The following is a 15,237-nucleotide window of genomic DNA, read 5'->3' as shown; positions in this document are numbered from 1 at the left end:
AGCCCAACATGCATGAACAATAAATAACAACTGTTCTGAGTTAGCTTGAAAGCTCCGAGTTGCACTTTTTTTCAAGTTGTTTGTGCTAACCACAATTTTTTTTCTCCCCTTCTTTCCCACCAGGGCTTATTTCAAAACCTTTGTCCCTCAGTTCCAGGAGGCAGCGTTTGCCAATGGAAAGCTCTAGGAAACACCAGTCTTGAGAGGTGGCCAGCCAGACTGCCTGTCCACATGCGTGTCAGCACACACAGCCGCTTCCTGGAAGCCGCCTGGCATGTCTTCACGGCAGCGTTTTGCTCACACAGCAGCTTTGCACACCCCAGGCAGCCCCGACTGCTAAAATCCAACTGGAGCTGGCTGGTGGTCCCTGGATCCTAGAGCCCTTCACTTCGGGTTCCTCCCTCTTTCTTGCCTCTATTTCTTAGTTGGAAGAAATAAACTCACAAATTATGGTGCAGTAATCTTCCGGGGAAAGTAAAGCATCAGGAATGCCCACACCTTTCTTCCAAAGCCTTTGTCTCTGAGACCTCTTAAGTTTTAAGATTAAATGCCCCTCGCCGTTTTTCCTCTGAAACTAGTGTCTTCCCTCTGTGTGTGCATGTGTGTTTCATACCTCAGCATTTCCTATCTGCGCAGTCCTCCACTGTGAGAAGGAGTTACTTGAGTCAGTCTGACCAACCCGCTGGGTTTCAGCCACTCACCCAGCCTGGCCAAAAGCTGTTGCTCAATGACAAATGGATTCTAGCACACACACCCCCACCCCTGGCCATCCATACCCTCCAGCCCCCTGTGTGGGCACCTTGTGCCCAGGCCAGCTCCACACAGTAGGTAGTCATTCAAGTTTGCTGAGTGCACCAAGGGCTCTGTCCTTCCCGTTCTCCCCTCTCCGTCCCCTCTCCCTAGGCTGATGGGAGAGTCCTTTGGGCCTCTGCAGCTCTGTGTGAGTTATACACAAAGACAAAGCTTGGGTGTCGTGGGTTATCAAGGGAATGTGTCTGCTTTCCGGGCTCGGGGCCTGGCGGCTGTGCAGCCAGCCAGGAACGGAGCTGGGGAAGATAGCCTGAGCAGACACCATCTTCCCTGAACTTACTGATCCTCACAGCCAGAAGGGTCTTCAGAAGTCACCTCGTTTCTACCCCGTTACTCCCTTCAGTGTACAGAGGAGAGAACTAAGGCCCAAGCGTTAAGGAAACATGCAAATTAGAAACAGCAAATTAGGAACAAATCTGGGAACTTGGAGCCAGGCCTCCTTGTACCATCACACACTCCCTTAGCTGAAACACAAGATGGCTGCCGTCAACTTGACCACATCACCAGGTTTACAGTTTGGTTAACTTGGTCCTGTCCTGATGGCCTTCCACACAGGAAAGCAGGGCCCATGTACCACCCCCAGAGGTGAGGGCAAGAGCTGGCCTGGGTGCTCGCCCTGACACCCTCTGGCCTTCCCATTCCGAGGCGAAGCCCCCAGCCCCTCCTGCAGGACACACACATGATTTCACAGGGCCTCTCACCTCTTCCCTTAGTTCCCTCTGTGGCTGTTGGAGCCCATTTCCACCAGGTGAGCCCAAAAGAACCAGCCCTGGGCCCTTGTGAGGACTGGTGAGGAGAAGGCGTGCCTCTCCTTCCCGTGTTCTCTGGCACCCAGGAATGTTCTCAGGAGGCTGGAGATCAGCTGGAACAGACCTCCCGTCGTGCCTGTCAACTGGAAGCCAGCCTAGCTCTGGGTTTTTTCACCGTGTGGGTACTATGCCCCCTACCCTGAAACTTTGGGAATTCCCAGGACAAGAACAACGGTCCAGTGTCCTGTGTCCATACGCCAGCCCTGCCATTAACTGGCTATGTGGCCTTCATTGAGTCCCTTCCTCTCCATCATATTAATACTAGGAGGAGGCTGGACTGGATCGTGGGCTCGGCTCATCAGATCACCCGAGGAGCTTTTTTTAGGAAGCTACTGCTCTGGTAGTTCCCACTGCAGGCCTGTTGACTTGGAATCTCACTAGCTGGAGCTTAGTATTCTAGATTTTGATAAAACTCCCCCAGCGATTCTACTGAGCAAGTGATCATGACCCACTAAGCCAGCTGACCACACTGGCACTGCTTCTGACCCTGGCCTGCTGACTGCCCCTCTACTCGGGGCAGCTGTGTGCCATGCCCCATGTCCCCTCCATCCCCCCAGTAAGGCGCCGTAGCACAATCACTTAGGATTGCTAGGGTCACCCTCCCCTGATGGAGGGGTATGGGTTGGGCTCTACTATACACAGCACCAAGAGTTGACTGAGCCCGGGCTCGCTTCTGAGCTGCAACTGGGTCTGAAGCAAGCCCAGGCTCAGTCAGCTCTTTCTGGTTCCAGTTCTAGCAGATGGTGGTTGGCACTGTGGGAGGGGGCGAGGTCCTGTGGACTGGACATCCCCTCAGCATTTCAAATAAGCATTCAGCAGTGACAGCAGCCAGTCGTGGGCAGTGTGGTCTGGGAATGTCATCCTCCTGCCCCTGCCAGCCCCTGGGGACCCACAGACCCAGATTACGAGCGAGACCGTGCCCATCAGCGAAGCGCACACAGTCTAACGCAGAAGTTTTTCCACACACATTAGCTCAGCACACTTTACAGCAGACCTGGGCTGTGAGCAACTGAATGGGGTTGCTTTTGTTCCACAGATGAGGAAACGGAAGATGAGAGACGCTAAGTGAGTTACCCATGATCACCAGCCGGTCACGGCCGGAGCCAAGACCCAACCCAGGCTCCTGGCTCCCCTCCAGCACCAGTTCTCATGTGAGTCCATACTCTCATGAACAAACTGAAGCTTATTTTTGTCTTTCCCAGTGAAGGATGGTGGACATTACATAGGTTTGTGAGGATAGAGATTTATGATTATTTTTAAAAGACTTTCAACTTCCTTGCCACAGGGGAGGATTTGGGCTGGTTAGAGGGGACTCACCACAAGGTAACAATCAGCACTGTATGTTTCCAGAACGAGGGACTCAAACTCCAGGGTTTTCGTGATTTTATCTTCACCCCGCAACAGCAACAGAAGCCAGTGGCACCTGTGAGTGAGTGGAGGTCACCTGTATATTTGTAAATACTTCCTGCCGGGTCAGCCTGTCATCGAGCCTTGTACCTGCACACAGAGGTCAGCCCAAGACTAATTAGTAAATGGCTATAAAACGCTTTGAAGATGAAAAGAACCATATGTGAGAGCACATTATTACTACCTAGTAAATCCTGTCTCCAGCTTACTCAGCCCTTGTAATTTAAGTGGAATCTCTCTCGCTTAGCACTGATGAGGAAAAGGACTCAGATGTGTTTACCAGTAATACCTGATCAGGCATCTGTGAGGCCCTGGGAAGGAGGAGCAAGGGACCCCTGCTCAGCCAGTGCTCAGCTTCTTCCAGCAGCCCAGCTTCCTGAGGACGCATTGCCTACAACAAAACGACTCTCTTTTTTTTTTTTTTTTTTTTTTTGGAGACGGACTCTGGCTCTGTCGCCCAGGCTGGAGTGCAGTGGCGCAATCTTGGCTCACTGCAACCTCTGTCTCCCAGGTTCAAGAGATTCTCCTGCCTCAGCCTCCTGAGTAGCTGGGATTACAGGCACATGGCTGTAATCCACCACGCCCAGCTAATGAGACGAGGTTTCACCATGTTGGCTGGGCTGGTCTTGAACGCCTGACCTCAGGTGATCTGCCCACCTCGGCCTCCCAAAGTGCTGGGATTACAGACGGGAGCCACCACACCCGGCCTCAAATGATGCTCTATTAAAGCTCATTTTCTTGCGGAGACATGAACTAGAAAGAATATGAGGTTGAGGATGAGAGAGGAAAAAAAGAGGGGGACCTTGGTTTGTACCATTTGCCAATTTCTCTGGTGTAAATACTCCCACCATGACGGACTGCAGGCCACCAACGTGAGATCACTGGACGCAGAGCTGGGAGGAGCAGGGAAGGTTATCGTGGGAGCCTCTGCTGGAGTGAACTGGCTCCAGTGTCTGTCTTAATCTGAGTTTTGTTATCCTCATCTATAAAATGGGAATAAATACCTGCCTCCCAGGGTTGTGAGAATTAAATAAGAAAAGTACCTAAAGCACCATGTGCAGTGCTTGGCACACAGTAACGTTTGACAAACAGTGACTGTTATTACCGCAGACCAGAAAAAAGATTTTCTGATGTTGACTTTGGCCTTTTTCTAAAAAGTCAGAATGCCCCTGTTAAAAAGTCCTGCCAATGAATTTGGCCTTTGGAAAAGTGACCCTGTCTGGATTACCAGGAAGACAAAATGATGAGTCATCTTGAATTTTAATGGATAAGAGATGCGATGTATTTGTGGGGGTTCCCCACCCCCCACGCTGGTCTTGCTTAAACTCTCGGCAGGACTTCAGGCTCCGAGCAGTGCTGGAGAAGCAACAACCCAGTGACCTGTTCATCCGCCCCGGCCCCTGCTTTCCCACAGGCAAGGAAATCAGAGCAGCGTGGTTCACTTTTGCCTCGGACTGGGTTTCAGTTCCTGACAGCTCCACACTCTTGGAGTCGCAGCTGACTTGCCGGAGGGACGACTGGGTTTGGTTTGCCTCTTGCTCAGGCCTATAAATAAAACCATCCCAGAGCCTGCCCCAGTTCATGGGGACCAGCCTGTCCCACAGTTCCTAATGTGAATGTTAAGAACTTCATCTAATGGTAATAGGCCATCTAATTCTATTAATGGCATCATAGCTAATTCGTTGGTGCTCGAAAAAATGAAAATACAACCTTTGCCTTTTTTTATGCATCTACGGTGCTTACGTGCAGGGCCAGTACAAACCCTAACCAGAAATCGGGTACGGGGTGCACCCATTGCCTTGTGTAATCCTCGAAACAACTAAATGAAATAGGTGTTATTGTCTTCATTTTCCAGATAAAAACACGGAGCCTCAAAGATGTTAAAGAAATAACTTACCCAAGGACAGGAAGCTGGTATAATACACTCATCCACCCATCCTACCTTCTCCCCCTTCCCCTCTCCTTTCCTTCCTTCCCTCCCTTCCTTTTTTTTTTTTTTTTATTTCACAAGGAAGTGAAGCAGGTCCCTCTGTTTCTTTCCACTTCTGTTATCCAGCTTCCCCAAATGAGAGCTTTATTGAGCATCTAATGTATACAAAGCCCTGTATAAGACATTTACACACCAGTTTTTGCCATTTTCCCTGTGAGGGGAGGGGCTTGGAGTAGCTGGGTCTGGCCAGATCACATGAAGTGGGCATCAAACCCTGGTCAGCTGGGTCCAAGGAGTTCTGTGGGGTCACATGCAACAAACTAAGAAAGACTTGGAAGTGGTCTTTGTGCCTGTGGATGGGTATGTCTATATGGCTACATATATATATAAAAATAACTTATTTTCAGGTGGCTGAGCTAGGGCCAGCCCGCAGTTGGAAAAAAATTAAAAAATAAATAATAAATAAACCTGACTTCAAAATTTGTGGCATAGTCTCTGGTTAAAGTCCAAAACACACTTGGTGGAAATAACAGCCTAATATTTGAGGAAAACAAGGTGAAAAAGTTGTTACAATTATTAAGGAAAATTACTGAGGTATTACCGAAGACAGCAGGGTCCATGAACTCATTCCAGGTTGAATGGGAAGCAACTAACTCTAAGAGGCCTAAAGACGTGTCTTCCTTCTACTGGGTTCTTAGGATTTACTCTGTCACTATTCTCTGATATCCTTTGGAGGCACCACACTTCACAAGTCTAAGAGGTTGTGCTTGGGGTCATAGTAAGTCATGGGTCATCATGGCCAGAAAAGTAGCCCCACAAGCAACCCAGGGATGGTCAGAATAAGCCACCCTACCCTGGGCCAGCCGCCTCCGCAACATGTCAGGATGAGCTAGCCAAATGGCGTGTGGAGGGTGTGGCACACACTCATGTTCCCCCAAAACGGCCCACCACCCCCTTCTTAAAGTCCCATGGAGCAAGTCCCTCCACAGAAGTCTCCTCATTCCAGAGAGCCTCTTTGAAACATGCCCTTTGAGTGAGCCTAGAAGCCACGCAAGAAAATGAAAATCAGTCCCTTTCAACTCCACGATCTCACTTTTGCTCCAGAATGGAACTCTGCAGCTCCCGGTGACTGTTGGCTGTCTGCGCAGGTGCCAGTAGAGCAGTAGGTAGAAGGGTGCCAGGTGCCATCTGGAAATAGGGTGGTGGGTGGGTGTTCAAAGTGACAGCTGCCCTCTCCCTTCTCAAGCACCGTGTGTGACATTCCAGACCCTGTTCCAGGTGGTTCCCACACGGCGCCTTCTCCATCCTATGACCCTTCAGAGAACTAGGAGAACCCACCTCTGCAGGCAGCCAAAGGAATGTATCAGGACAAATCCTGGGGAGGCCAAAAATCATTTGAGTAAGGTGAGGTCTGCCGAATAAGAGGGCTGCTTACCCAGGGTCAGCTCTGAAAGTGTCAGTGAGGGACGTGAGTTCAAGTAGGTGTATGGAAGGATTCGACGTGGACTCATTTCACAGCCCAGCTGGGGACTGATGTCATGCCCGAGGACAGGAGGTTTGGGGCAAAGGTCAGCCTCACACTGCCAGGTTGCCCTGGGGGAGATTCCACAAGGGCACATTCCCTCACCACGCACATGCGCAGAGACGCACACCCGTGTGCACGCACTCACCCACAACCAGGACTTCAGACCAGCTGATCCCCCGCTGTCCCATCCCAGCGCCTGCTCCTGGGACTCCAGCCCACACCAGGTGGGAGGAGGACTCCTCATCCCGACTCCACGCTGGTGGTTCTCGGTGTGCGTGGGCTGCAGGTTGCACAACCTAGATGGCTGCCTCTGCCTGTCTCTCCCGCCTTTCTGCCCGCACCAACAGGCAGCCCCCTGAGGCACCTCCCCTTCCTCGCCGGCTCCTGCCCAAGCTACCCAGGCCCAGGGGCCCCCTCAGCCTCACCCACTCCAACTGCCAGCAGTCAGCAGCCAGCGGCCACCAGGGCTCAGCCCCTCCACAAAACTAACTCCAGCCTGGAGACCCACTTCAGCGAAACCAAGCCCTGGCAAGGCGAATGGGCTTGTTGGCTGAGTTGAGGCCCACGGGCTCTGGAACCAGCTGGCCTGAGTCAAATCCGGGCTCCACCACTTCCTAGGTGCGCGAACTTGAACAAGCCAGTTGATCTCAGTTTCCTCCTCTGCAAAATGGGACTTCACCACATGGTGCTGGTGGAGGACTCCATGATCAGGGCATGGAGTTATAAGCATTGCAACACTTTCACCAGTGCCTGGCACACAGTGGGCGCTCAGAAAAGCCCATCTTTATTATTCTTGCCTTTTAGGTTTGGCACAAGTTGCTCCTTGTCCCTCTTCTCACTCCTTCCTTTCCATTCCACGTGGATCCCTGTCCTTAAGCGTTAACTGACCGAAAACAACAAAATCTTTTTTGGCCTCTCCCATACGATCATCCAGTCCTCTTGCTGGAGCCACTCCCACCTAGAGTGTCTCTGAGCCCTGCTGCCAGCTGTCCGCCTCTGTGGGCTCCCAGGCTCTCTGCTCAAGGCTATCTGCCTGCCACCTCCCCCTCCTCTCCTCCCGCGGCTCCCCAGTAAGCCTGTGCTGAGCAGCGCGAACTGGGGGCCCTGACTCGTCTCTTCTGTTAAACTCCTAGGTTCCCTTGTTTCCAGAGGTTTTGTCTATTAAGTTACTTTTTTAAAATTTTATTTACTTTTTTTGAGACAGGGTCTCACTCTGTCTCCAGGCTGGAATGCAGTGGCACCATCTCAGTTCACAGCAGCCTCCATCTCCTGAGGTCAAATGATCCTCCTACCTCAACCTCCCAAGTAGCTGGGACTACAGGTGCGTGCCACCATGCCTGGCTAATTTTTGTGTTTTTGTATAGATGGAGGTCTTGTTATGTTGCCCAGGCTAGCCTTAAACTCCTCAGCTCATGCGATTCTCCTGCCTCGGCCTCCCAAAGTGCTGGGATTACAGGCATGAGCCACCATCCTTGGCCAAGTTACATTTATTAAGTAATCATGTATTTCCCTCCTTTTAACCAATAGCTCATATACTAGCCTTCTAAGGATTCTAGTGAGCACTAAGGAGCAGTTACCCCACGGAGTGGGCATGTGTTCTGTCAAATCTGGAGCACAGGATTAGCCAGGCGGTTCTCCTCTCTGGAAAATATACAGTAAACATTAGACTTTTTTCAAGTCTTGACTGCCAGGCATGGCCCCTTCGCTCATCCGCTGCGGGCCAGCCCCTGTGCTGGGACTGTTCGTGATCCGTCTGGAGAATCAGGATAAACACACAGTGTGGCCATGCACAGCTGTCGGCTGAAAGATGAGACGCTCCCTCTCCAGCACCCCTCCGTCCCCCAGAGCAGTGCCCGCTTGCTTACATGTGAGCCGCCCTGGCAGGCAGCCCAGAGCCAGAAGCAGGGTTTCCCGGGCTGGAGAGGGTATTGTCTTCTGTGGTCCAGAGGCCCCGAGGAGTGTCCCACATCCAGGGAGGGGTGGCCAGGCCTGCAGAGGCTGCAGGAAGAGGTGTTGGGTCATCCTGGAGCCAAAAGGCCTTGACCAAGATGGGCCCAGCGTGACCAAGACACAAGTGAGCCCATAAGTCTGGGCTCTGACAGGTCAGGACGGGCAAAGCATTGATGTAAAGTGGAATAGAAAAGCAGCACTGGGCCAGGCAGCCATTACTCCACTCCACATACATTGGCTAAGCCCTTTCTGCATGTCAGCAGTGGGAGCTCTACCAGGAGCAACAGGACTTGCATCCCATTTATGCACTTGACAGACATCTGTCAAGCGTCCTCTCTGTTCCTGGCACCAGGACCATATGGATAAGCCTAGCCCTGAGCCTGAAAGGCCAGGAAGCTGGGGCTAGTGCACACCCCTGCCACTGAAGGGAGAGGCTGGGGTAAGCCACATAACAGAGCTGCAGATCCGCACTGTTTGCTTTCAGCTGAAGCAAATCCTGGAGGACTTCCTGGAGGAGGGGTCAGCTGGGCATAGTTTTAGCCTCTTGGTTTCTTTGCTTCATTGTGGTGGTTCGGTTTCTGGTGAACTCTCCCATGGGACCGAGGCACACACAAGGTCTGGTTCTCATGCGTGCAGTCGTGTTGTGCACCTACTCCATGCCAGGCACCATTCTATAGCAGTATAGCAGTAAATACAGCACCACAGCCCCTGCCCTCGTGGGGTTTCCATTCCCATCAGGCGAGAGGGGATATGACCAAGATGTACAGAGGGAATGTTAGGAGCCAAGCATAGGGAAGAGAAAGCAGGGAGGGGTGGGAATGCATTTTTAGCCAGGGAGGCAGGACTGGCCTGGCTGAGGAGGTGGCATCGGAGCCAAGGCCTGGAAGAGGCAGGTGAAAGCAGTAGCCCCCAGCTCTCCTCCAGAAGCATGCCCCGGGCCCTGGCCTCAGGGGCATTGCCTTGGGTCCCTCCAGAATCTGCCCAGCAGAGCCTGTGCCTGCATCCAGAACATCTGAGGTGACAGGCAAGGAGCAGTGGGGTTAAAGAGATTGCGGTGAGCTGTGTCCTGGCTGGCCGCCCCTGACCGCACTGACAGTGACTTCCCTGACCTAGACCTCCTCATTTGTAAAATATGGAGCCTGTTTCACGGGCTGGTGCTAAGAACAAGGCAGATACGGTGAGGGGAGGTTCTGGGGACAGTAAAAGGTCATGGCCACGTGAAAACGTAAGCAGCTTGCCACTGCCACCACCTAACACACAACCCCCGCTACCAGGTCAGGCTAGGGGCCTGGTGGAGGTGCCCTGAGGAGGTGGTGAGAAAATACCAAGAACTGCAAAGGAAACGGGAGTGACGCCCATCCTGCCCGCCCTCCCCGGCCTCAGCCAGCCTCTGGGACCTGCCCTGGCACCCACCCGCTAGACAAAGGGGAGAGTGGGGAGGAGGTGGCCCATGCCAGGCTGCCTTCCCCTTTCACTCAGCCCCAGAGGACCCAGCTGCCTGAAGTGGGCGAACAGGATCCCCGGAGTGCCTGAGAAGGTCCAGCCATGTCCTGCCCAAAAGCTCTGCTGCCCGGGGCCTGGGTCAACAGAGGTGGATGTGACCTGGAAGGTGGGCTCCTAGGCAGGTGTCATAGCAGGCAGCAGGCTTCCAACCCGCCCATGCCACTCCCAGCAAAACAGCTAGCACTAGAGACTTTTCCTCTGGGTTTTGTTTTTTTTTGTTTTGTTTTTGAGATGGAGTCTTGCTCTGTTGCCCAGGCTAGAGAGTAGGAGTGCGATCTCAGCTCACCGCAACCTCCGCCTCCCGGGTTCAAGTGATTCTCTCACCTCAGCCTCCAGAGTAGCTGGGATTATAGGCACCCACCACCACACCCGGCTAATGTTTTGTATTTTTAGTAGAGACGAGGTTTCACCGTGTTGGCCAGGCTGGTCTAGAACTCCTGACCTCAGGTGATCCACCCATCTCAGCCTCCCAAAGTGCTGGGACTTCAGACATCAGCCGCCACGCTTGGCCTTTTCCTTTTATGAAAGGAGCAGATACCAGAAACCACACCGGCTCCCTCCTCCAGACAGAGCCACGCTCAGCGTGTAGGTATTTCACAGCGTTCAACAAATATTTTGTTCTTATTTATTCTGAGGCAGGAAATGATATCCCAGCTGAGGTCTGAGGACTAAAGGGGTTTCCTTTCAGTCTTTTTCCTATTCATTTTTAACATGCTTAAAAATAATGGAAAACAATTGTGGATCCTGTTTTGTTCTTCTCTTTTGTTTCCCGACTGTTTACCATCTTGCCATCTTTGGTGAACCTGCCTCATATTTCTCCATAGTTCGCTTACCCCTTTTTCCCTGATTTTTTGGCCATTTGAATTATTTCTTGATTTTCCCTATTATAACTCTATCCCATCAATAATGACTTGTACCTTTCTGTAGGAAAGGCACCTGCGTCAGACTCACATAAGATTGGTCAGCGAGTACCAGGGAGAAACGAACGTGGTGATGGCGTCAGTTCATGCCTCAAAGACTGCAGAGCTTGGGAAAAGAAGTGAATGTGCTGGAATATTCTGTCAGGGCAGTGGAGGAAGGGCCGAGATGGGTGCCTTCCACGAGACAGCGAGAAGCGTGTTGAACCTCCAGGTTGCGCCTAGGGTGGGAGTTAGGAGAAGGGAGGCCATGGTTGAAAGTTGGCTTCTGAAGGCCTTCTCAGTCAAGCTGAGGTGACCAAATGGCTGCAGGATGACACAGCAGGGGAAGGACAGGGCAAGGCTGTCCATGGGAGTCCCCGTGCCAATGTCCAGCCCACCTTCCTGGCTGATGCCATGAGCTGTGGACATGGCAGAGGTGACTGTCCTCTGCCTGTACCAAGCAATGACCCCCAGGCAAGACTTGAGGTGGACTCGCCAACCTCCAAAGTCATGCCCACTCCCTGCGTCACCTCAGTCAGCCCACAAAGCCCAGAGGGAGGGGAGTGTTTTCCTGAGTAGCTCAGACCGGGTTCAGGTGCCCGTGTTGGGCTTCCAAGGCTGAGCAGCCCCAGGCCACCAGATAGTCCCGGGGCTGATCCCAGCACCCATACTGAGCCTGAGCTTCCTCCACTTCCTCCTCCTCTTCCTCCATGAGGAGGCTCAGAGCCACCCTGGCTGCCTGATGGGCTGATGGGAACTGGGGAGGGAGGCTTTGAGTTTGGTCTGTCTTTTCTTCCAGGGACTCAAAGCACTTTATAAGTATTAATTTCCTTCATCCACCTCAGCTGTTGTCCTGTTTGCTCTTTATATTTTATTACGAGCTGAGGTGTTGTGTTTAATCCTCAGGCACTCAGCAAGAGGGAATTCCCCAAGCCAGATGCAGCGGAGGCGGAGGACGCGATCCCCGCCAGCTCCTGGGACCCAAGGGCCGGGTCCCTCCCAGGCTTGTGCCCAGCTTGTCTTCTCCCCTCCCTGCCTCTGGCCAGATATTTGCTCCCAGCATCCTCAGCAGCCGGCAGGGAAGGCATCCCTTGGAGGCCAGCGTGGGGTTGTAGTGGACCCAGAGGCAGCGAGGTCTGCAGAGGAGAGCACTAAACAGGGAGGCAGGGGACCTGGGCCCCGCCACGCGCTGCTGTGTGACCCTGAGCAGTTCACTTCACTCTGAGTCCTGGTTTTAATAAAACATAGGACAGTGGGATGAGACTCTTATTAATATCACATCACAGACTGTGGAAGTGCTTTGTAAACGCTAAAGCTCTGTGCTAATGTTCAGGGCAGGCTACCCCTCTCCATAGCATGAGGGTGGGTAAGATAAAATGACCCCATGGGGACATCCAGCCCAGACTTCTCACTCTGACTTGGATTCTAACATGAAACGAGCTCATTCCCTCCTCCCACACAGCCCTGGGCCTGCACCCCTCGGCCCAAGTGACCAGAGTGGAGGGCAGGGGAGGGAGATGGGGCAGGAGGCAGAGCTCAGGGAGCCACAGATGTCCTGATCTGAAGGAGCTCCTTCCAGAGCTACGTGATGGGCCAGCTACATTACCCGTGACCGCTCAGACGCAGCTGGGCCTTCAGAGTGTCCACAGGGTGAGGGCTATGTCAGCCCACCAGGGCCGCCCTGTTAGGCTGTGTGGTTTGCCGGTGCGGTACTGCCTCGCCCAGAGGAAGAGATGGCTTTTGCTGCTCACAAGGTTTCCATCTACGGGGCCGAGTCTTACCCAGTGGGTACTGAGCTTGCAGGGAGGGGCCGCCCTCTTCCCAGCAGGCTTACCCTGCCCCCTCTGGCAGGAGAGACCACCCCTTTTTCCTAAACACAGAATTACAATAGCAATACAGTCCCCAATCCCTTGTCCACAATTCCAAACTCCCAAGGCTCTGAAAATCCAAAGTCTTTTTCTTTTCTTTTTCTCTTTCTTTCTTTTTTTTTTTTTTTTTTTTTTGAGATGGAGTCTTGCACTGTCGCCCAGTCTGGAGTGCACTGGTGCGATCTCGAATCACTGCAACCTCCGCCTCCCAGGTTCATGCCATTCTCCTGCCTCAGCCTCCTGAGTAGCTGGGATTACAGGTGCCCGCCACCACACCTGGCTAATTTCGTGTATTTTTAGTAGAGACAGGGTTTCACTATGTTGGTCAGGCGGGTCTCGAACTCCTGATCTGCCTGCCTCGGCCTCCCAAAGTGCTGGGATTACAGGCGTGAGCCACCACGCCCGGCCAGCTTTTCCATACCTTATTTAGCAAAACCTGGCCTAATCTAAGTCCTTATTTTTCTCACTTTGAGTAAAGATTCACATTTCAATGAGGAAATAGTAATGTGTTTGACCACGGGGTGTTTCCCCAGATCTCACTGGGTTATACACGATACTGGAATATGCATATTACCTTTTAAAACTCCAGAGGCACAGACATTCTGAAACACATATGACCATGGGTTTCCGCTAAGAAATAGATCTGTAATAACCAGCACTGAGTGTATAGGCTTCGATGTATCCCCGGCACTGTGCTGTGTACTCAGGCACCCGTTCATGTAACCCCAGCAACTCAACTTATTTCATGTTATAGATGAAGACACTGTAGCCCAGGGAGGTTAAGTAGCCTTGCCAAAGTCACACAGTTAACTCAGGGATGGTGCCAGATTTGAATTCCGGTAGTTTGGCTCCCTGCTACTAACCCTAGGCTGTACAGATGAGGAAACTGAGGCCCAGAAAGAAGAAACTTGCTCAAGATCGTCTGATGGGTAAGAGTCAGAGCTGGGCCGGAGTCCTTGAGCCCCAATCCTTGCCTGCTCCTGTCTGTTGGGGACCTGCTGGGGGTGGCGAGGCCACCAGCAGCAGCCCAGGAACTCATAGCCTCCTCAGGCTGAGTTTGTCCAGCCCATCCGGGAGGAGCTTAAAATAGAAGAAGTTCCCATGGAAAAATTTTAAGACTTCACTGGATTGAAACCAGATGACCCTGTACAAACAGACCCCACCAGCAGGCGCAGGGTCTGGGCGTGAGCTGTGCTCCCTACGGCTGTTCCCAGCCTGCCCCGGGGAGGGAAACTGTCCTGGGGGTGCAGAGAGACCAGCAGGGAAAGGAGCCCAGGGACAGGGGACACCAGAGGGGCAGGCCTTTGCTGTTGGGAAGGGGTGGGAGATATCTTCCCCAAGGCAGAGAAGTGTCCCCAACACTTTCACTGACTCCATCTGTTTCCCAGCTTCTGAAGATGGACAGAGAACTTTGAGACGGCATTCACCCATTCTCCCACCCTGCCAGTCATCTCCCTGTTCCCTCACTTATTCTCGCCTTTATTTGCACACCACAGTCATACGGCAAACACACAGCACCTCCTTGATGCGGAGGGCTACATGTGAACCACTAGGGACACAAGGACGCAGCAGACACTGTCTTGCCCTTTGGAAACTCCCAGACACACTGAGCAGTCGTCGCAGCAGGATGGCGGGGGGTAGGGGCAGGCTGGGGACACCCGAATAACCCTGGTCGGTCATGCGGAGCTGCACAGACAAGGTTTGGAGCAGGACTCAGACGGGAGGGAGAAGAAGGGGTGTTCCGGGCCAGCGGTCAGGCCTGGTCACCCCAGCTGGCTGGCACTCGGGGTGCACGGAGAAGGGCAAACAGAAAAAGGAGCTGGAGGGAGATGCGGGCCCCCTTAGAGGATCTCATCACCCCATTGAGTTTCTCCTGGGAAGGCTGGGGAGGCAGGAGATTCTATGTCTTCCTGGACTCCAGGCTGGTGGAGGAAGGACTCTTCTCCGTGCAGCGGCCAGTGGTAGTGACCTGAGCACTCCTCTGGGGCAGGGCCTGTCCCCGTCGCCTATTCAGCCCAGCCTCTGGCACAGGGCTGAGCACTGTAGGAACAGATTGCTCAATCTCCCCACACCTGGAAACCGAGTCACCGCTGCTCCTGAAAGGATGAGACCAGCAGGGAAGTGGGAACCTGAACTGGATTTTTTTGTTTGTTTGTTTGTTTTTTGCAGGGGTGGGGGGTGTGCGGTGGGGACAGGGTCTCACTCTGTCGCCCAGACTGGAGCGCAATGGCGCGACCTCAGCTCACTGCAACCTCTGCCTCCTGGGTTCAAGCGATTCTCCTGCCTCACCCTCCCGAGTAGCTGGAATTACAGGCTCGCACCATTATCACCCAGCTAATTTTTGTATTTTTAGTAGAGACAGGGTTTCACCATGTTGGCCAGGCTGGTCTCGAACTCCTGACCTCAAATGATCCACCCGCCTCGGCCTCCCAAAGTGCTGGGATTAAAGGTGTGAGCCAGCACGACTGACCTGAACTGGGTTTTATATGATATTAAGAAATTGTTGTACCATGGAATACTATGCCGCCATAAAAAG

At 52.8% G+C, this 15,237-nt stretch overlaps 1 protein-coding gene across 2 annotated transcripts in view; it reads left to right on the top strand.

Moving 5' to 3' along the window:
- Positions 1-574, top strand: part of BABAM2 (BRISC and BRCA1 A complex member 2) — a 454,559-nt gene extending 453,985 nt beyond the window's left edge. For both annotated transcript variants that reach the window (XM_050754004.1, XM_050754003.1), the window contains one exon: positions 124-574. In XM_050754004.1, the coding sequence (XP_050609961.1) occupies positions 124-187 (64 nt within the window). In that variant the 3' untranslated portion in view covers positions 188-574. The remainder of the gene's footprint in view (positions 1-123) is intronic.
- The last annotated feature ends 14,663 nt before the right edge of the window (positions 575-15,237 follow it).

This window comes from Macaca thibetana, chromosome 13 (genome assembly GCF_024542745.1).
Source record: "Macaca thibetana thibetana isolate TM-01 chromosome 13, ASM2454274v1, whole genome shotgun sequence".
In the NCBI taxonomy this organism is placed as follows: Eukaryota; Metazoa; Chordata; class Mammalia; order Primates; family Cercopithecidae; genus Macaca; species Macaca thibetana.
The sequence above is the reverse complement of the archived record's forward strand: the minus strand, read 5'-3'. Positions and strand labels throughout refer to the sequence as shown.